At 35.3% G+C, this 23,390-nt stretch overlaps 1 protein-coding gene across 1 annotated transcript; it reads right to left on the bottom strand.

Moving 5' to 3' along the window:
• Positions 1-17,285: 17,285 nt before the first annotated feature.
• On the bottom strand, positions 17,286-19,337 carry LOC145633164 (uncharacterized). The gene is made up of 3 exons (XM_081685443.1): positions 18,845-19,337; positions 18,114-18,760; positions 17,286-17,975 (listed from the first exon to the last, which is right to left on the bottom strand). The coding sequence occupies exons 1-3, from the start codon at positions 19,335-19,337 to the stop codon at positions 17,286-17,288; spliced, it is 1,830 nt and encodes a 609-aa protein (XP_081541569.1).
• Positions 19,338-23,390: the final 4,053 nt, after the last annotated feature.

Genomic DNA, 23,390 nt, shown 5'->3' with positions numbered 1-23,390 from the left:
TTCGGGTTCGGGTCTCAAATATTCGGGTCAACTCGGGTCTAGGGTTGGTTTAAGGTCGGGTTAGGTTGGGTTCGGGTCACCATTTTTTTCGGGTTCAGACGGGTCGGTTGATAGGTCGGGTTAGGGTCGGTATTTCGGGTCGGGTCAGCTTTTGACAACTCTAGATTTAGGGAGCCAGTATGCACATTTAAGAAAAGTATTGATAATACGGAGTATGAGATTAAATTTCATGTTTCATATCAATTTATTTTAAGATTATTTAATCAATTATGCTTCTAAAAATTAGGTTTATATATAAAATATAGATGGGTAATGTTATATGTACGTAGCCCTAAGGGCTATATATAAGCATTAAATATACTCTTGGAAATTACATAAAATTAGGAATTCATGACAAAAACACGCGTACATCAGTGTTATTAGTGTTTATATTTTGATGGTTTCTAAACTTTTTACGATTTTTAAGTGTAAATTTAATGCTTATATGTAGCCCTAAGGGCTATGTATAACAATTTCCAAAATGGATGGGTAATGTTATATCAATCTATATCAATCTATTATTATTATTATTATTATTATTATTATTATTATTATTATTATTATTATTATTATTATTATTATTATTATTATTATTATTATTATTATTATTATTATTATTATTATTATTATTATTATTATCTCAAAAACAAAAAGTCATACAACCTACAATAAATTAGTGGGAAGCCGAGATACAATCTGGGCCCCCACTCCTCTAGCTATAGGAGTCTAATGCCTAGTAAAATATGAGCTGCAGCAGGTGCTCTAATGCCTTGCGTCGTCGAGAACCTCTGAATTCGCTTAAGCAACGCAACAACCTCCTTCTCTAATGCCTTGCGTCGTCGAGAACCTCTGAATTCGCTTAAGCAACGCAACAGCCTCCTTCTCTAATTCACTAAACGAAGAAAAGGAGAAGGGAATGAACCCATATCCAATCGCCTGACAACGAGCCTCATACTTAACCCGCTTCCGATGAGCTGCATCAGCCACAACCCGTCCAGGAATAAAGTTAGATAGCCCTGACTGTGTCAAAGGAGAAGATCCTGTCAAATCTACACAGACATCGCAACCACGATCCCAAGAATAAAGTAACAGATCAGCAGGTCTGAGGGCCTCGTCGTTCCCTCCAGACAACCCAATGTCAACCTCTTTCCTTGCTGAAATCCCAGAACGATAACAAACATCTACTAGGGTATCCCGAACAACATTATGTCTATGTTTAATACCCACGACACCAGCACACGACACCGCGTGATCGCCAAAAATATCCCCTGGAAAAACCCTCGAACAAGCAGAGCACGGTGTCGAGGCAGAGAACAACGGAACACCCAATCGGTAGCATAACACACATCGGTAAGTCTTTGCGTTCATAGTCTGACCCAATCCTAAAATAGGAACAGCCCGAAGCCAAGCAGACGTGTGATCTCCTTGCTAAGATTTCCACAATGCTGATAGACGAGGGGATAATGAAAAGGTGGATTCTGCAGAATCGGTAACCTTCGTTAAATTAATGTATCAATTAAATTATTATTATTATTATTATTATTATTATACTACGGAGTATAAATTAAATTAAAGTATCAATCGGAATTCTTTAATGCTGGCTTCACCCCTGAGTATATAGTCTATTAAATATGCGTATTAAACTATTAATCCTATTCCCTCAAAAAAAAAAAAAAAAAAAGAAAAAAAAAGATAAACTATTAATCCTATCCAAATTGAATCGTACGTTATTAACTCCCTTGCCTACCAAAAAAAAAAAAATATTTACTGAGTACGTGCGAGTATATATAGGAGGCAGTAACAAAGGGGATGAAATGAAAAGAAGAGAGAGAATTTTTAAAAATGAAATGACTACTCGTAACGCATCAAAGAATTGGCATGTGTGGTGACCCTTTGATCTGACCTTTCATGGGTCACCCATTTTTCTTTTTTTTCTTTTTTTTTTTTAATTTTTACCCTACCTTTTTTTTCGTTTTCATTCAACCATGCAGTTTGCTTACTCTGATTTGCTTCACCATCATCAACGATTTATGACCGTTGGATCTGTTTCTGATCTTCTTACATTAGTTGTTTAATTGAGTACCGTGCATGGCCCCTCCAACACCAACGTGTCAATTGCACACACGTGTCCTTTACCATGATTGGGCGTCATTAATTTCTAGATTACCCCTACTAATTTCATCTTTTGATTCGCTTTGAAATTCATCATAAAATTTAAGAAAATTTATAGAAAAATGTCTAAAAGTAAAATTTTTTAATTACGTAGTATAAAGTATTGTTAGTAGAAGTGAGAAACAATAAAAAAGTAATGTAAGTGGAATTGATAGGAAAGAGAAATATTACTACGTATAATACTTTGTAAAATATTTGCAAAAGTGGGGTTAATGGGAGGGAGAAATTATAATATAAGGGTGAGTCCTTTTTTTTTTTTTGGGGATAAACAATGGTGAGTCCTTTCTAAGTATGAATGTATTGCAATTAATATAAAACGAATGAACGTATTGTGATTAATACGAAGTAGTGAGAATAAGTAAAAATTAAATCGTGTAAAAGAGAATGCACCTATAGTATGAGCAAACTAGTTATATGCTCACATTCTCTTACTTGTCCTCATTATTCTCATATATGTTGCATACTCATACTCTGTATATATATTGAATATTGTATTCTCGGAGTCTCGAGTAAATTAGGAGTATATGCACTTTATCCGATCCCTAAATAAACTCATTAACGGTTTTAGAGTGCGGGATAGCTCATGTGATTAGAGATTTTCTTCAACTTAGCCACTTAGCTAGATATCTAAGGACAATCGATTCTTGTCTTTATGACTTCGTAAGAAAAAAACACATTGACGACAACCCATAGAGGCAACAAAACAAATTGACAACAAATTCCTTTATGTGATTAGAGCTATTATTTGACTTAGCAACTTAAGAGATTTTAGGTTATCAATTCTTATAACCCGTCTTTGTGGCGTACTAAAAAAAACATCATCAACGACAACCCATTGAGGCAACAAAACAAATTGACAACAAATTCCTGTATATGATAAGAGTAACGATAGGAAATTACGAATGTTAGATTGTGACCATATTCTGTCCTAGAAATCAGAAAAATAATGGAATGGAATTGGTAATGATAGTAATGAAAAACAAAACAGGATAAACTACAAAAGTAAGCAAATACTATAAGGCTGAACAAGTAAAGTAACCTCAGAAGAAAAATGAGTGAAACAACAACATAAATAATTAAATTAAATAATTAAATTAAAAAAAATGGGTGAGAGTGAGACTAAGCATTAAGACTGGGACTGCAACTGAAGCTGCTGCCCTATTTATGTTGTCTTTTTATTTGTATGTTGTCTGAATTAATCTGGGAGGGTAACGTGAGTAGGAGCTGCTTGTTAAATTATCGGAAATTGGCACTGATTTCCACGTGCCGTATCATCACTGACACTTTGCCATTGCTCCCCTCCATATTGGACCTTTCTTGCTACTTTATCTACTTTTGTACTCTGTATTTAATTACTTCTGTTTAATAAGTGTTACGATACAATAAGCTACATATAAATATAATATCTCTTTCATCTCGCATTTATTACTTTTTCATAAACTATTATCCCCATTATCTTTCTTTTTTAATCTTTTAATACTCTAACTACCCCCACTTACCTCGTATTTTATTTAAGTTAATTATATTGCCTAAAATTATATGTCGGTCAAAATAATTATTAAAAGTTTAAATAAAATAATTATTTTTGAGTTGTGATCTACTTTGCTTTTTAAAAATCTGCTATGTTTAGTATAAATAAGCTGCTATACTATGCTGACATTTGTCCGTTTCAGTTTAAAAGTTTATGTACTATGCTAACATTTGTCATGCACTGTTAAAAGCTGCTCTACTATGCTAAATTAAAAATTTAGCTGGATTCTCAAAAGAACGGAAAAATTCTATTTACCATAATTTATTCCATAAATCATCTACTTACTCTAATGAATCATTCTCTATTCTACATCAAAAACTCAAAAGAATAGGGTTTTACTGTTTATTCATTACCTTGATCCAAAGGTGATGAATCCTTATGAATTAATTTTTAATTAACAAACTTTAGGGCCTGTTCTCTTATGTTAAAATTCAGTTCAGTTAAGTTCAGTTCAGTTCAGCTCCTAATTTTCTTCTCTTAAAAAATATTCAGTTCAGTTCAGCTCAGTTCAGTTCAGTTCAATTCAGTTCAGCTGAGTTCAGTCAATGAGAACAAGCCCTTAATTTGAAGCATGTCTTCTTAAATAAGGGCAATTTTTAAAGAATTAGGGCAAATTTTTACTAAATTTTTGATAGGGAGTATGAATATATGGTGTGAAATAATGTTGTTATTAGATTATATTGTTATTGTATTTGGAGCCAGACCCAGTTGATACATGATATCAACAAACTTTTGTTAATATCACCAGTTTTTCTCTCTCCTCCCCTCACATGACCAATTTTTCTTTCTCTCTCCTCCATTCCCATGCCACTACTTCCTTCTCTCTCCTCTATTCCCATGCCCAAGGTCGACCACATAGCGGATCTACACCGGCCTGCCGGTCGGCCAAAAAAATGATACCCTAGTAGCAATTTATGAAAATTGGGGCCATACAAACCCTTTAGGGAAAGGGATTTGCTCGTACTAGTGGTGTTGCGGCGGTCGAATGTTGTTGCAGCGGCCTGTGGTGGTCGGCTGGGGTCGATTCGTAAAGGCTAGTGAAGCTAAAGGTGGTGCTGTGGGTGGTAGCTAGTGGTGCTGTGGGTGGTAGCTAGTGGTGGTGCGGCGGCCGAATGTTGGTGCGGCGGCCGTGTGGTGGTCGGCTGGGGTCGATTAGTGGTTGGCAGGAGTCGATTCGTGAAGGTAAAGGTGGTGTTGTGGGTGGTAGTAGAGGTTGCACGGTGGTGATAGAGGGGAGAGAAAAGGGGTGTGGTTGCTAAAATTACAATATTACCCTTGGTGTGGTAGTTAAATTTACAAAATTAGACTTGATATTAACAAGTTTTGTTGATATCTGATATCAACTTGTATTTACTCTTGTATTAGTATCAAAATAAATTATTTTTTATTTTAAAATTTTACTTATAGAAATACAGTGATATTAACAATCAAAGAATTTTATAAACTTACAAATTTAAAGCATAACAAATTTTAACAGAAAAACCATTAACATTTTTTTTTTGTTTTTTGAGAGAAACCGAGCGGTCTAAATTATATTAAATCAAGCTCCGCCAAAGTACGGAGAGTTTGAGGGAATGAGTTCATACATATTCGTTCTGAAATATATTAACATATATTAACATTTATTTTATTAACATATATTAACATTTATTTTATTAAGGAGTACTTCGTATTATTATTGTTGGGAAGATTTCATAAAAAAATGAAGTTGAAGTACTACTTAAGATTAAAATAATGTAGGTAAGGTAAAGTTCTGAAATATCCTATACATACAATCAATAATGAATGACGTTACTGAAAGTATTCCTTTTGCATGGATTTTGTTGGGCCTCTTTAACACTTGATGATCAGATCTTTAGCATGGAACTATTATATGACTGAATCTTCTTTAAAATTAGCATCCACCTTAACGTTACATTTTGTCTATCTACCTATGACTAGGGTCTAGGGTAACCATGAAATCATCAATGAAATTTCTAGTCTAAAAATCCGGCTAACTTTACAGTTACGTTAACACTAAATTGAATGAACCAAATTTTATATTAGTGGAAAATGGAAATCACCTCGAGCAATCATATAGATTTGTTAATTAGGAAGAAACAAATACTTTATTACCATTATGGCTGAGGCCAAGAACTGGTCTGATTTGTATCGTTTCTTTGGAGTTTGTTGGGCTATCTAGATGACCCGGAATAATGTTAGGTTCCGCTCGGCAGTTTATTCTCCTAGTTCCATACTGGTGCTTGGCTGCTTGCTTTTGATTGGTGTGACAGAAGTAGGAAGGCTCGGGAGCTTGTTGACTTTTCTGATGGTATTCCCCCTGGGTTCTCGTCTCATTCAATTGGTCAGGTTATTCAGGGTGATATTCAGACGGCTTGTGATATAATTATGCTCTTTGACGGTGCATGGAAGGAAGGTTTTCGTAATGCAGGTGTAGGGTGGTGTTTTTTGGGTTCTCACTCTTCCCAGATTTTGGGGGGTGATGCTAGGGTTGGTATGGCTACTTCAGCGCTTCATTATGAGTTGCACGCCTGTCTTTGGGGTCTTAAGCATGCATGTCTACGTAAGTTCACGCGTATCAGTCTTTTCACTGACTGTTCGATTATCCCTCGACTCCTCATGGGCTAGGTTTCAACAGATATTTCGGTCATTTGGATTGTTCAGGAAATCAGGGATATTTTATCCTCCATTTCTACCCGTCATATTCGTAAGGTGTCAAGGTCTTTAGTAGCTGATGCTCATTCTCTTGTTGGGCTGCTAGGCGTAGAGATTTACTTCATTTTATGTTTTAGTTTGTTTTATTTTTGATGTTCTCTTCGTCAAAAAAAAAAAAAAAAAAAAAAAAAAAAAACAAACAAACTTTGAAAAACACTTTTTTAATTTTAAGCAATTTGGTTCAACTTAATTTTTTTTCCTGGCCTTATTTTATTTAAACTTTAATTATCTTTACTTTTCATTATATCATAACTTATATGTGTACGTATCAAAACTTAATATTGATTAAATTTGCCTAAGCTTATTTTGCATAAAATCAGACATGTCAATGTTTTATAATTAAACCGAAACGATCAACCTTCATAATTGATGAGAAAAAAAATAAAAAATATAAAGCAAGTGCTTGTAAGTTGTATCATAAGTGCATAACCAACACATTTTGCTCATCATGAAGATTTTATATAAAAATCTCATTAAACCGAAGAATAAAATCCTTACCCAGGGATGGATCTTGGTTATGGCGGGCAGAGGCTTGGGCTTCCCAAGTTTTTTTAAGTTATTGATTATAAGTATTATGACGTCTATTAAATATTGTTAGTTAAGTATTGTTAATTTTGAGTAAAAGATTAGAGGACCAAACCTTAATCCCCCTAATTTATCAGCCCAAGATCTGCCACTGTCCTTATCGTACTCCAGACCTCCGGACTCCGGTCCTTCATATACACAATTTTTTGATCTAATTGATAAGAATTAAATAATAATGCACATTATCATGTATGGTTGGTATAAACAATAATGCACATTTGCATCTTGTGTTTAGTGAATCGCGAGAGGTAGGAACCGGGAGTCAAAGATATGTGTAGTATGTAATTGTATACATATACTAGCAGTAGTAGGCCATGGTCCATGCATGAACTGCGTAACTCCTCTGTACCACAATTAATTCAAAGTGCAGTTGGCAACAGAAAAAATTATGAACCAGAATTGTGATGGTAGCATTGGTAGGAAATGAGGGAGCAGCCAATTAATTTGAACCTCTTTTTCTATTTATTATTTATTTTTATTATCATTATTATTTATTTTTATATTGATTTCAACTACATACACTATTTACATAAATACTTATTGGAGCAATTTTAGAGAGCGGTACCACTTTAAGAAATTAAAATGTGTTATATAAAATCAACTTCATTTGATTGATCTAAGACAGCAAACGAATTAATACGTACAAACATAAGTACTTCCTATTTTTTGGTTTTGTAACAAAAATAGAAAGTAAGTAGCATAGAGGAAATTGTTTGCCTAAGAGCATGTTCTGTTCAGTTTAATTTCAGTTCAGTTCATTTTAGCTCCAATCATTTCAGTTCAATTCAGTTTATTTTCTGATTTCCTTCTCTCATAAACAATTCATTCCAACTTTGTTTAGTTCAGTTCAGCCCCAATTAATTCAGTTCAGTTCAGTTCAGTTCAATTCAATTCAATTTACTTGTTTTCAGTCTATCAGAACATGCAATGAGGATAAGAGGAATTTTACACAGAAATTTTATACAAGTTTATTTTGCATATCATACACCCTCAATCTTCCTATAAAATTTTAGCTACTTACTAAATTAGTTTCACCTAATACAATAACCACTATGTTTGTGAAGTTTAGTAAACATTTTATTTTAGGAAATGTAAGAAGTATTTTTGCGAATAAATTTCAATATATATTTTGCTTAAATTTATTACGTTGTTTAGATTAATCACATTTTTAGAAAGTGGTTCAATTGGAGATCAATGTAACCCTATAACAATAACAAAGTATCCATTGTAACACTAACCGAGTAACGCCTTTAACACTGATTGAGTAACTTTTTTGTAACATTGACTTATTAATCCCAATAACACTAACAAAGTATCCCTATGTTAGCTTTCCACACGGTATAGTCAGTCACTCAGAATTTGTTCATTAATTTTTTAAAAATAATTTATAATGGTTAATTAATGTAGAGTAATTTAGTATCAATAAATAGTTAAGGGTCTATTCAGTTCAACTTAATTTTAATTCAGTTCAGCAGTTTAGCTCCAATTAATTCAGTTCAATTCCTAATTTCCTTCTCTGATAAAATATTCATTTCACTTTAGTTTAATCCAGCTCAGTTCAGTAAATGTGAACAAACCCCTTAAATTTGTATGAAAAAATGCAGTACATAATTGAAAATGAAAACTTTTAGTTTAAAAAATGGTGTTTTTTTTTTTTTTATTTTTTTATTTTTTTTATTTTTTTTGGGAAATTGAAAATTTTACAAATTCTATCATTTTATCTACTACGTACTTTGTATTTTGTTTTTTCTTTTTCATTTTATTTATTGACAAAAATAAAAGGTAAAAAGGAAAAAAAAAAAAAAATTGAGAAGGGGAGGATTTGTGGGGGCTATTAGGAGGCGACAAGCATGGGGTTGTCTTGTCAAATCAAGAAGCCCTTTTATTGGGCCATGACCCACTTTTCTTCTGCCCTTTTCCACATATTGCTCATCTTTGTCTTTCCCTCTTACGGCCTTATTTTCTTCCGTAACACCAACATTTTACTACCGATCGAGTACTAAGTTACTAACGTAACTACTCGTACTTGTCACTCTGGTTATGGTGTAGTTCAGACGAAACTAATTTAATTTTAACAGCTTATCTGGTAGGCAATAATAAAAGAATAATATTAACTTCTCGAAAAGTTTATAAAATTAAGTAAATGTTCAATACTATAGAAATTTTCACATCAAATACAACGTGGTAAATTTTTTTTTAGTGCTATTCGGTACTAATTTTAAAAGTAATAATAGATCGAGTTTATCAACATCGACACATAATGTTCCCTACAACATATTATCGTCTACTTATCATTATCACAGTTTATTACGACCTTTCTAATCGAGCCAAAAGTGTCTCTTCTTTCAGTATCTCCCTATAGGGTATACCCGTTGAGCAGTCATAATCTTCATGCATGATACATGCATAACATGTATAGGGTCAACTTCATTCCGCAGAAATTTTGCAAACGTGCGGGTCCTGGTACCACCGGCCTGTATTAAAACTTGTTCATGTATGTCTTATCACCAAGTAGCACAAAATCTCATCTACTTGTAAACTTAGTCAAGTTGCATCCATATTTGGCATGTCAATATGTTTGTATTCATCTAATAAGGAAAAGTAAGTCGAGGTAGCGTATAAATGATTATATACTTTTTTAATTATCGTGAAATCGTATTATGATCTTAAAGATTATGAGTTCGATACCTAGCAGTAGCTCAAGATCGTCTCTATTATATGGTAATTGGAGAGTATGCTCTCAAGGGATAAAGAGTTTTTTATATCTTCTTGAGAATGGATGGGATCTATAGTTATTGATCAACTTCTTTTGTTTCAAAGGTATGGAGTGAAGTGGACCACGTGATTGGACCCCAAATCTTTAATATGGACCAATAACAAAAAGTAAAAAAGTATGGAATTATTGGGCTTGTCAATGGGCTCTTAACCGTATGCTACATAATGGGCTTACTAATTGGATATGGGCTTTGCATAGTGGCTACGGAGGCAAATTTTAAGATGCACCATGGTGCACCTATTTCTAGGTGCACCACGCTTATACTTTTGAACAATCAATAAAAAAATCTGAACAATTGCAAAATTTGAACATGTAGTTTAAAGATCTGAACATCGCAAATTTTGAACATTTAGTTAAAAAAATCTGAACAATTGCAATGCATCATGCCTATAATTTTGAACATTTAGTAAAAGAAATCTGAACAATCAAGAATTTTGAACATTTAGTTAAAAAATCTGAACATCACAATTTTGAACATTTAGTAAAAAATTCTGAAAAATTGCAATGCACCACGCCTATAATTTTAAACTTTTAATAAAAAAATATGAACAATAAGATTTTTTGAACATTTAGTAAAAAAAATCTGAACAATCGCAAATTTTGAATTATTACGAGTCAGACAAATTTTGAACTGACTCGTAATAATTCAATAGTTTTGTAATATAAACTGAACATTTAATGTATACAAAATGAATATTTCTTGATAAAATATGAACATAAAAATTGCATATTTATGTTCAATTTTTGTGACGTGTTCATATTCTTTTTACTAAATGTTCATTTTTTTTACTAAATGTTCACAAGTATAGTCGTGGTGCACCATGGTGCACATAATACTAATTGGGCTACGGAACTTGTACAACAACTTGGCTTTTAGGCCTACCTTTACATAATGGGCCATGCCTAGCAGTAATTTCATTTCATGTGATGTTTTATAAGGCTAGAGCACATTTTTTTTTTTCACTTCCCCTCATATTGACCCACTTAATTTGTCCTAATGTACTCATTACTCAAGCCATTACAGATCTCATCACATAAGCCCGACTTTGATACCATGAATAATTAATAAGCACTAGATTTATTTACCCTAGATCGGAGTATTCAGATCGGTTGTACACTATATTTATTTACTTTGGTCTAATTTGAAAAGATATCATCTTAAACACACTTAAGCAGAAGGGTTTTAGCTTATTATATATTGTTCACTTTCGAGTAAGGAATAATTAATAAAATACACTCATAATAACCATTAATACACATGGATTATTATTCTTATTGCAAGCATAAAAAGCTAGGGAATACTTCCCTCCTTTACAACTGGACAACTGATTACAAACCCATGACCAAAAGTCTAGAGGGGAGCTTCACAAGCTGGCTCAAGTGTGTGCCAAGCTAATTATAGAACCTTGCAACTGCGTAATTACCGGTAATCTCGGCCACAATCTTGCCTCCGAGAATTGGGTCAGTGTACTCAGCTTTGTTTCCAGAATGCTGGTCTAGTTTGACTTCAACTACACGATTCATTTCATTTTGTACTTTCAGAGTCAAATGAACATGTTAAATTTGGGTCTGGGCCGCACCCATCACGAGAGAGTGCAAGAATACAAGTCCACCACTTCACAAGTCCAAGTAGGTTCCACCTCAAAACCATATGGCGACGAGGAGAGTAGCCCCTTAATCTTATATTGTGGTGGTAACTCTTTAATTTTTTCAATATGGGATTCCATTATCACTACACTCCCTCTTTTGTATTTTAGTGTGGGATAAGAGAATGATCACATGTGGGTTGTTCCTGGGCTCAACAAAACATATGCAAATTTAACACAAAGCAATACGTTATGATACGTTACCTTGCCCGTTGGGCCATGAACAGCAACGATGAATTTACGATTACTAGCCTGATCACCGTCAGCATAGACGATTCCCCACTTGACACCTTCGGGAAGAGTCCCGGCCTGGCGCATTGCAGCACCAGTATTAACCGGGAGGCCAGGGAAGTTATTAAGTGTACGCCCGTGCCAAAAATGAGTCTCCACCTTATCCACGCGGTGTTTGCTAAAGTTTTTCACATCGGTTGTCAATTGATAATCGTCGCCGTCAGCACGTGTTTGCGTATCATATTCCTTGGCCTTGGCTTCCATGTCAATTTCCACATCCTCAACAGTCACTACTTCTGCTGTGACGTTCATAGCAGCCATGATTTCTTCCTTCTCTTATGTATCTTAGCCTACAACATAGTGTAATAAGCTAAATAAATCAATTAATTTAAAAAACTCTCAGTAACATTCGAGCACAGACATGCAGTGTGTAACGTTCATACATTTCAAAACACAGTATTACTTCCGTTAATGGTTATCTGCAACTTTGGAATATTTTAACCTCTCAAATAATACCCTAAAGTTGCAGATAATCATTAACAGAGATAGTATAAAAAAAAAAAAAAATGTTTTTAAGCATTTTTTGTAAGATTTATCTCAACGAAGCGTAAAACAAAATTAAAAGCATTACAGTCATCGCGAATTAAAGAATATAACATGTCATTTCTAGACAATATACAAATTATGTATCACTCCGTAATAAATAAAAATCTCCACGGTCTATACTCAATACTCTGTATCATATCGACTTGCTCCACACGGACAAATATCAATTGTGGTGAAAATCAATGCTAATAGTGAAGAGTACAAGAGTAGATATTAAAAGCACAACTTTTCAAATCTAACAGAAAGATTATACGAGTACTTGGTATTGCCTTAGCACAAATACAAAGCAAATTTTAATGAAGAGGAAAAAAAAAGAGGGAGAAAGTGATTACCTTAAAATATTCAATAGCTGGTTCTTACAGGCGCCCTGTACGGTGCAACGTACAGTCGTTTTGTAGGAAAGAACATGATATATAAAAGTAATGAACATAAAGTTATAGTGAAAAGAACATACTATTAAAATGTAATGAACATATAACTAAAGTAAAAATAACATACTATCAAAATGTAATGAACATATACCTAGAGTAAAAATAACATATTTGCACCAAAAAAATAAATAAAAAGAACATATGTTTATGTTCATTGATCAATCAGTGTAATGTACTTTATTTGCAACATAATGATCATTGCTTAATGTGAAAAGTTTATTAAATTTTGTCTTCAAATTAGGGTGGTTATATATATAGATAAAGTTTATTACATAATATTATCATGTTCTTTATTAATATCACAGATGTTATTTAGATATGAAAAAAATATATAAAATTGGATGTTCGTTACAAAACAACTATATGTTCTTTACAAAATAACTGTATGCTCTTTACAAAATAGTTACATGTTCTTTTTGCATTTTTTGGCTGTACCAAGTAAGGTACAACCGCCTGCTTCTTAAAATTTTCATAAAATATTATCTATAATAATGCAGAAGAGATTTCTTGAATTGTATTGTTAGAAAGTATGTAGTAAGAGCAAAATAATTTGCTAATTTATAGGCAAAAGATGAGATAAAGCATTCTTTTTTTTAATGAAATGATTGAACAAAGTAGCATTATCTAGAACTTCCACATGATAATTATGAATTATGCATGCATAGTTGTACATAAAACATTATAATTATTCTTCCAATATATTTATATATGTCTTGATTGTTGAAATTATTAGAGTTAACTACACGTCTACTATTCGCTCTAATAAGTAATAACCCTAAGTTTACTGCCAAAACACGTTATTCATGGAAACATCTATAATACCTAAAGCAAGACCAATTAATATAAATTGGAAATGAGAAGGAAGAGTACAATAAGGTAAAAAAAATAATAGTAAATATAATAAAAAATAAACCCTATCTTTATTACATATCAACCCATCTTACACGTTAACTAAAGTTAGTTAATCCAAGGAATAAATATTTTACTTAAGCGTGATAGAATATAAAAACATAATCCTGAGCCCCAACCATCAAATTAATCTTTTGGTTAAGTTGGTTTTTTAACATGGTATTAGAGCGTAATATAGACCTGACAAACAGGTCATTCAGGTCGGGTCGGGTCAATTCAGGTCGGGTCAAATTCGGGTTAGCAAATGTTCGGGTCAACAAAAATTAGCTTTACAAAACCTATTTTATTTTAGGCAAAAGCTAACAAACGCCCTGGGGGCGTTGAATAAGCTAGCTAAAAGTAGAAAGATTAAATAAAAAATTAACATTAATTACACAAATTGATGCGTAATTTTGTCATACTTTCCCAAATTAATAATACCCTCGTTTCTTTTTAGTTGACACGTATTCCTTTTTAGGAATTTTTTTTTTTAATTGACATGTTTCCTTTTGGGGTAACTTTTTTTACCTTGCATTTACAAGCTATCCTACTTGTTTTTTCATTCTCTCTCACCCTCTCTCCTCTCGTTAATATATATGCCTAATTCAAACGCGTCAACTAAATAGAAACGGAGGAAGTACTACTTTAGGTAATATTTTAAATGTTTATCCATCGCCCCGGGGAGTTCGTTAGCAAGATTTTTGTTTTTGTTTTTGTTTTTTTTTTTAAAGTTATGTAGTATTTCTATAGTTAATCTTTTCACCGGATTTAAAATAAAAATTAATAAACCTTATCTCCAATATTGGCCAATCCTATTCAAAAAAAGATATCTCACGAATAATTTACTGATGGGATATGATCATGGGAGTATTGGAGTATATATTATGGTCGAGTACAATTGCAAAAAAAAAAACATATTTTTATGCATTTAAGGTACAATCATTTATACCTATTGAAGAGAAAAATAGATTTAATGTGAAGGATGTTGAGAACAGCAGAGAAATAGAGCAGGGAAAGTTTCAGTCTTTTTCCATTTCATTCTCATTCTAAATTCATGACTGCGTACATTACAATTATTCTCTTTATATACATCAGCACACCAATCCCTAGATGGATTACCCTAATACATGGAAAAAGGACAGCTGGGTGTTTCAACCAGTCAAAGAAAAAAAAAATAACAGAAAAAAACAAACTAAAGGGAAATATAAGGTGCAGGACAGAGAAGAAAGATAACCCCCTTTCATCACTCCCCCTCAAGCTAGGTGTGAGAGAATCGAACGCCAAGCTTGGGAAATAAGAGATGCTGTTGAGAAATGGTGAGAGGCTTGGTGAATATGTCAGCCAATTGTTCTCCTGAAGGGGTGTATTGAGTTTTGATGCAACCTTCATTGATTTTGTCTCTAATGAAGTGGCAATCAACTTCAATATGTTTAGTCCTTTCGTGATGGACTGGATTGGCTGCTATGGATAAAGCTGCCTTGTTGTCACATTTCAAAATTGCAGGACCGAGATTCTTCAACCCCAAGTCTTTCAACAATTGAGTGAGCCAAGTCACTTCATAAGATGTAAGAGCCATGGCTCTATACTCTGCTTCATCAGAGGATTTAGCAACTGTTGTCTGCTTCTTGGATTTCCATGAGACCGGTGAGGAGCCTAGTAGGACACAGAACCCAGTTGTCGATCTTCTTGACATAGGACACCCTGCCCAGTCGCTGTCAGTGTAAGCTGTGAGGAGAGCAGCTGATTTAGAAGCTAATAAGACTCCTTGTCCAGGAGCATAATTGATATATCTTAGAACCCTTTTTGCAGCTTGCATGTGACTTGTAGTCGGTTTGTGGATGAACTGACTTAAAATGTGAACATCATAGGCTATGTTTGGTCTGGTAATGGTCAAGTATATGAGTTTCCCAACCAATCTTTGGTACTCAGTTGGTTCTGATAAAGGATCCCCCAGGTGTCAATTTCGTGTGAGCTTCCATAGGTACTCTAACAGCCTTAGACTTATGCATACCATATTCCTTTATCAAGTCACGAGCATACTTCTTCTGAGACAGAAAAATACCTTGTTCTGTCCTGTCTGCTTCTATGCCCAGAAAATACCTGAGAGCTCCCATGTCTTTCATGTGAAAGGCAGATGAAAGGAAGGCTTTAACCTGTTGTATTGCTGTATGTTCATTCCCTGCTATCAAAAGATCATCGACATAGACTAAGACAGTCACCAGACTCTCCCCCTCACTTCGAGTAAATAGAGAGTAATCTGTTTTGGATTGACTAAATCCGTAGTCTTTCAAGGATGTGGATAGCTTAGAGAACCATTGCCTGGGTTCCTGCTTCAAGCCATACAGGGATTTTTTTAATTTGCACACTAGTTGCTTCTTGTTTGTATTCTGGTGCTTCACAGTGCTGTTTACATGAATCCTACTATTCCATCCTGTGTAGCCTGCTGGGAGAGTCATGTACACATCTTCAATGAGATCTCCATGTAGAAAGACATTTTTGACATCCATTTGGCATACTTCCCAATTCTCCATAGCAGCTACAGCTAGAAGTGATCTTACAGTTGTCATCTTGGCAACTGGAGCAAACGTTTCCTCGTAGTCTATTCCATATCTAGCTTTATTTATTTCAACACTTCCATCTGGGTTGTACTTTGTTTTATACAACCATTTGCACCCTATGGCCTTTTTTCCACTTGGTAACTCAGCCATCTCCCATGTGTCATTACTTTCCAGTGCTTGTAGTTCCTCATTCATGGCAGCCACCCATTTTTCATTTTTAACTGCTTCTTTAAAATTCAGAGGGTCTTGAGTCTTCTCAGCTTGACTCAAATAAGCAGCAAATTCAGGTTTCACCAGTGTCATTGCAAAGTTCACCACTGGAGCAGCATTCACTTCAGTTTCACCTCTCTGTGTTTTGCTTCTTTTCACACTCACTCTGCGATCATATCCCATCAGCCACTTTGGTGATCTATGTGGCCTGGTTGATCTTCTCAAATGAGTTTCATGAGATTCAGGAGCAGTTTGCTGAGCATCGTGATTAGACTCTGAAGTGTATGCAGGTTCATCTAGAGTGTTTGGAATTGTTTCAGTGATGATCTCTTTACACTGTTGGGGATCAGGATCTTCTGTCTCATGATTCAAACTGGATCATTTCCAGTTTCCTCGTCATCAACCGATATTTGATCCATATCAGGTGTCAATTGACCACTCTCACGATCACCATCATGACTCAACTCATGTACTGAGATTGGCAAGGGTGTGTTGTAACTGCCTGTGCTATTGACTTTGTTAAATGGGAAAATATGTTCGTAGAATTTCACATCCCTAGACACAAAGCATTGCATATTCAGCAGATTCATCACCTTATAGCCCTTGGTATCTTGCGGATATCCCAAGAAAACACATGGTACACCTCTGGGCTTAAATTTGTCACCCATCAGATTTGGGTTATAAGCAACAGCAAGACAACCAAATGCTTTCATACATGCATAATTTGGTTTCTCTCCAAAAATCAATTCATATGGAGTTTTATTTCCTCGCACTGAATTAGGTAACCTATTTATGATATAGGTTGCTGTTAACACACAATCACCCCAGTACCTCAGGGCTAAACCTGCTTGAAATCTTAAAGCCCTAGCCATTTCAAGCACATTTCTATGCTTTCTTTCAACTCTCCTCATTCTGCTGCGGTCTGTCAACACAAGATTTTTGATGTATAATGCCCAGATTTCCAAAGTATTCTCTGCACTTAGTATCATCAAATTCTAACGCATTATCAGACCTAATAATTTTTACAGTTGCATTGAATTGATTTTTTGCAAATAATATAAATTTACTGACAGCACTGTAAGCTTCTGATTTTGATTTTAGTAGTTGAACCCAAGTGGCTCTAGAGTAATCATCGACAATAGTGAGAAAATATTTATAATTTCCTCGAGCAGCTACCCTATATGGCCCCCAGATATCAATATGTATCAATTCAAACACAGATTTGGCACAAGCATCACTCACAGGATAGGGAAGTTTAGTAAATCTAGCCATTGGACAGATTAAGCAAACAGAGTTGTTCTTACATTTTCTTGAGACACACCCAATTTTAACAAGTTTCTCAAATGGAGCATGCCCCAGCCTGTTATGCCACAAAGTACATTGATCTACACTAGCTACATTACATTCAAAAAACTTCCTTTTTACAGAATCACCAGTTCTTCTTTCAGTCTTCAATGTCTTTGAGCTATTATTTCTTTTCACCTCTGCATTCTTCTTCTTATTTGCAAGATCAAGATCATCATTCATCAGATAGTATAGTCCATGGTTAGCTCTCCCAAGTGCCCTAGTTTTCAGAGTGACAGAGTCCTGAATAACACACAATTCAGGTTGGAATTTAACAATACACTTTTCATCTCTCACCAGTTTATGTATTGACAAGAGATTGTGCTTAAATTCAGGTACACACATCACATTTTAAAGATGCAGGCCATTTTTTAACAGAACATTGCCTATGTGAGTTATTTTTGCAGTCCCACCATTTGGCAAATTAATTTTTGTGTTCCCTTTCACAGGCACGGATTCATCAAGTAATTTATCATTAGAAATCATATGATCACTTGCCCTTGAGTCCAATATCCATTCATTCATATTACTAGAGGCATTATTACAAGTAATCATACCTGCAAATCCAGACTCTATCTCTTCTTCAGTGTCATAGCCTGTCTTAGAGCTTGATGGCACCAGTTTTAGCAACTGCTCCAACTGCTGTGCTGAGATAGATACACTCTCTTCCTGAGTCTGAGCATTAGCTGCAGTTTTCTGACCATTGAATGGTTTTCTTTTGTTCCATTTTGCTCCTGTGTTACCTTCCTTTCCTTTCTGCTTCTGCTGTTTTTTGTACTGAGGATGCCATGAAGGATATCCTATCACCTTCCAGCATTGTTCAGCAGTGTGAGATTTGTTACCACACACTGAACAACCTACCTCATTTCCTCCTTTCCCATACATAGCAGTAGGTGGTTCAGGGTCTGGTTTTCCTCCTCCCTTTAGGGTTTCACGTTGAGATTCTTCTTGCTGCAGTTGGGCACAAGCAAGTTCTACAGTTGGCAGAGGGGATTGCATAAGAATCTGACTTCTCAATGCAGTATAGTCTTCATCCAGACCATTGAGAAACTAAAAGAGATGTTGTTCATCTTTCTGCTGATTGAGGGCACTTATGAAAACATTCACCTCACTGTTCATCTCAGTTATTGGTGGCAGTAAGTTTAACCCTTCAATCTCCTCCCAGAGAGAACTCATCTCAGTATAATAGTCACTTAGACTTCGACCATTCTGTTTCAGGTCATAGACATCTCTGCACAACTTGTATTTTCTAGCTCCATTGGTTTGAGAAAATCTGATCTCCAGGTTCTTCCACACATCTCTAGTAGTGTTCAAGAACAACACAGACCTTTTGATGGAGTCACTCATGCATGACATCAACCAAGCAATCACCATATTGTTGCAGGTATCCCACTGATCTGCTTTCACTTCATCTTTAACATCCTTCTTCACCAATCCAGTTACAAATCCCAACTTTCTCTTAGAGGCCAGCACTATCTCCATATATCTTCTCCACTCTCTGTAGTTTGCAGCTCCAGTCATCTTATCAACAGATACCGAGTTATGACCATCACCAGGATGCAGATACAGAGGATTCTGCATATCCGCAAGAGAGATCTTCGACATCTTGAGGAACAAAAGCTAAAAGCTTGAAGCTTTGAGAAGGAAAAAAGGGAGGAAGCAAAAAGACCGAGACTTTAAGGGAAAACTGGAAAGAATGCGAGAAATCTTTGCCAAAATCAGTAACCTGGCTCTGATACCATGAAGAGAAAAATAGATTTAATATGAAGGATGTTGAGAACAGCAGAGAAATAGAGCAGGGAAAGTTTCAGTCTTTTTCCATTTCATTCTCATTCTAAATTCATGAATGCGTACATTTCAATTATTCTCTTTATATACATCAGCACACCAATCCCTAGATGGATTACCCTAATACATGGAAAAAGGACAGCTGGGTGTCTCAACCAGTCAAAGAAAAAACAAAATAACAGAAGAAAACAAACTAAAGGGAAATATAAGGTGCAGGACAGAGAAGAAAGATAACCCCCTTTCATCACCTATGGATTAAAACAATTCAAAAGATGGTACTACTCGTACGGAGAAAGATTTTCGGATATTGTTATTTAGGTTTAGAACAATTCTCCACGTCATTGCTCATCGATCCAAAAAAACGTGAGCCTATGTTTTGGACCACACACATAGTCACATTTAATCCATCTACATTTTTTTTTCTCAAAAAAAAAAAAAAAAAAAAAAAATTAAAAAAAAAATTAAAAAAAAAATCCAGCAAGTCCATAATAAGATGCTAGAAACTAAATTAACTCAACTAGTTAATGCACTTAAAAGCAACAATTCTAGCACCTCTTCGCCTAGTCAAGAAGAACATTGTAAGGCAATCATGACTAGATGTGAGACTAGCATAGATGAAACTCCACCCATGAGCTTGCAAAAAGAGAGTGAGAATGAGGAGGTTAGAGAAGAAAAACAATGTGAGGTGTCTAAGTCAAGTGAGGATGAGATGGTTGGCATGAGTGAGTCCACCACAGTTAGCTTAACCGAAAATTGTAGTGCAATTATCAAAAACCACTCTCCCACTAAACTAAAATATCCCGGAAGTTTCTCTATTCCTTGCTCTATTAAGAACATTTCCTTTGAAAATGCCCTATGTGATTTAGGAGCTAGTGTGAGTTTGATGCCTTTTTCGAATTATGAGAAGCTTGGTACAGGTGGTTTGGTACCCACTAATGTCACTCTTCAACTTGCCGATGGATCCACCAAATTCCCTAAGGGTAAGGTAGAGGATGTCCCTCTCAAGGTAGGTAATTTCACCATTCCGATTGATTTTATTATGCTAGGAATGACGGAAGATGCCCTCACCCCTATTATCCTAGGTCGACCTTTCTTAGCAATGGGTGGTGCAATAATTAATGTAAGGGAAGGAAAACTCACATTAAATTTGGGTGATGATGAATTTTGTCTTACTATTGACCACAAGAGAGGATGTCCTTCCCCCATAAAGATTGCATGACCTTAGATGCTATTAGTGATAATGATTTGCATATGTTGAGAATGCTTTGTGCTACTAATCCTCTTTTCAATGTCCATGAGTCAAAGCAATGTTTGAATAGGTTTGATGAGGTGATTGCCATGCTTTTTTGTCTTAAGACAATGCTTAAAGAAGGTGAGTCCGATGCTCACAAGGAAGAAGAGGATGGCATCAAGGCTTCTAAGAAGAAGAGGAAGGGAAAAACAAAGAGAAAAAGGAAGAAGAAGGATTCAAAGAAAATTGATGAAAATGAATTTGTTGTAGGTGTTAGTCAAGAAGACAATTTGATTTTGCCCAAGATGGCAAGTCGTAACAACGAAAACAATGGTGACAATTTGGTTTCAAACTTTATCCCACCTTGAGGATATTTTTCGAATTTGCGTCAAGCTAGTGACGTTAAAGAAGCGCTCCCGGGAGGCAACCCGAGTATTTTTGCCTTTACTCTAAAAAAAATAAATGAGAGATGAGAGCTTATACTAACACTTGATAGTTTGAATATTTTTTTGGTGTTTGTTTTTGTGGTAGGTGGTTTAATTTGCTAAGGGAGTTGAAAAGGAGGCAAATTCGGCCATCCAGTAAGGAGCGGGCACTCCTTGAAGCTAGCGCGCCCGCTCCAATGTACGTCAAGAGAAGCAAGAACTCCAACAATTTTAGGAGCGGGCGCTCCTCAACCTTTGCACGCCCGCTCCTAAAACCTTCAGCAACATCATAAACTTCATCTCAACTTAGGAGCGGGCGCTCCAAATCAACCGCACGCACGCTCCTAAGTCCTTTAATTGAGGCAGGAACTTCAATCAGCTTAGGAGCGGGCGCTCCTAGACCCCTGCACGCCCGCTCCACTTATCAGCTATAGAAAATTTTTTTTTTGAAAAAAAGAGGCAGAGTCGAGGTAAATCTGTAGGAGCGGGCTCTCCTAAAACCCTGCACGCCCGCTCCTACCTTCGAAAAGCAATCAGTATGCCTTCTTGAAGGCATGAGCGGGCGCTCCTCACTTCATGCACGCCCGCTCCTGTCCCAGCCGTGTAAAAAAAAGGGATTTCCCCCTTATCTTTTTACCATCTTTCACTTCTCACCTCTCATTTCACCTCATTCATCTTCTCTCTCCTCTTTACCCACCTCTTTCTCACTCTAAAGACCCCATTTTCTCTACCTTCTCTCATCAAAATCATCATCAATCCTTCACTTTCTTCACTAAAAACTCACAAATTCTCACTCCCCTTCCAATTCTCTTTCTAAAAATCACAAAAATACACAAAATTGGTCAAAATTTTGAAAACCCCTAATTCCTCCATTGAAGAACAAGAGTAAAAGGTTTAAGCTTGAAGAAGGAGGAGCAAAATTTGAGTGGTTTGGGAGGATTTTAGAGTATTTTCATACTCTATTTGGTATAATCCATTACTCTACTCAACTTCTTCCTTTAAAATTTCTTAATTCTTGCTAATTTCATTTAGTTTGTGTGACTAGTTGCATGATTAGGTGAATTTAAGCAAGTATTGTTGTCTTTGGAGGATTGTTAAAAAAATTTTGTGAATGATTTTTAGAATAGTTGAATTTATAATTGGAAATTTCTTAGACTTTGGGAATTTGTGATTTTGATTTTTGTGAAATTGTGAAGTGCATTGTTCTTGAAAAATTGTGTGTTGGGATATATTTTGGTTGTATTGTGAAACAGGTACTCTTGGATTTTAAGGGGGTTTGAAGTTAAGGGTGGTGTGGAGTTGTTTGTTGTTGAGTGATATTCCTAAATAGCCTTTTCTAATCTAAAAATGAAGAAATTCATTGGAGGGATTAAGAAAAGAAAGACTAGTGAACCTCAAACATCCTCTACCCCTTCACAACAAGAAAATCCTAACCCAATTCAACCTCCTAATTATAAACTCAAGGAAAAGTACAAAAAGGCTTTCAATGAACTCTCAAAAAGAAAAATCATCCCAACCCGCTTTTATCATCAAGATTGAATGCGGCTCCTAGGGGTCGATGATGGGATTAGGAGGGTAGCCGAAAACTTCGGTTGGATAAACTTCTTAAACAATAGGGAGGAGACTTACAAATCTCTGACTCTTGAATTCCTATCAACGGTCTCTATGAAGCACATAAACCTAGAGGGGGAGTCATTAGTGTGTGAAATTAAATTTCAAATGTTCAATGTCGAGAAGACCCTAACCTTAACGAGATTGAACGAAATTTTTGAATGGCCCGTTGTAGGGAATAATTTCAAGCCTTTAAAATCCCACTAGCTTGAACCCCACTGTGATCATACAATAAAGTACGGTGGCGTCCAAAAGGGAAGAAGATAGAGCAAAAGAGTCGCCAACAAGTTTTTAAGCAACTTGTAAACCGCTCACGAGGTGAAGGTTACACCCCTTAACGATCCAAGAGATCGTCAACTCCATAAGGTCATGAACCAAATAAGGGTTCGGGGATGATGGTACAAATCCAACCTAAAAGAGATTGAACCTGCCCTAATAATAGGCCTCTACTTTATTCTGATCGTATTCATGTGCGCTTTCTGATTAACATACAATCAATAGGATTAACCCTAAACCTGTTTAATCTATGTTGGTTGAACATTAATGCACAAACAAATCTATTATTGGCGATCACTTGAAATTATAATCACAATTAACCCTAAC

This window comes from Chenopodium album, chromosome 5 (assembly GCF_948465745.1).
Source record: "Chenopodium album chromosome 5, dcCheAlbu1.1, whole genome shotgun sequence".
Lineage (NCBI taxonomy): Eukaryota > Viridiplantae > Streptophyta > Magnoliopsida > Caryophyllales > Amaranthaceae > Chenopodium > Chenopodium album.
Note: the sequence above shows the minus strand (reverse complement) of the source record. Positions and strands in the feature narration are given on the sequence as shown.

Coding starts and splice junctions, on each gene's coding strand:
- LOC145633164 (XM_081685443.1), bottom strand. CDS start 19,337: ATGTCGAAGATCTCTCTTGCGGATATGCAGAATCCTCTGTATCTGCAT. Junction 18,761..18,844: donor ACCAATAACTGAGATGAACA/GTGAGGTGAATG, acceptor GTCTGGATGAAG/ACTATACTGCATTGAGAAGT. Junction 17,976..18,113: donor AAATAACTCACATAGGCAAT/GTTCTGTTAAAA, acceptor TGTGTTATTCAG/GACTCTGTCACTCTGAAAAC.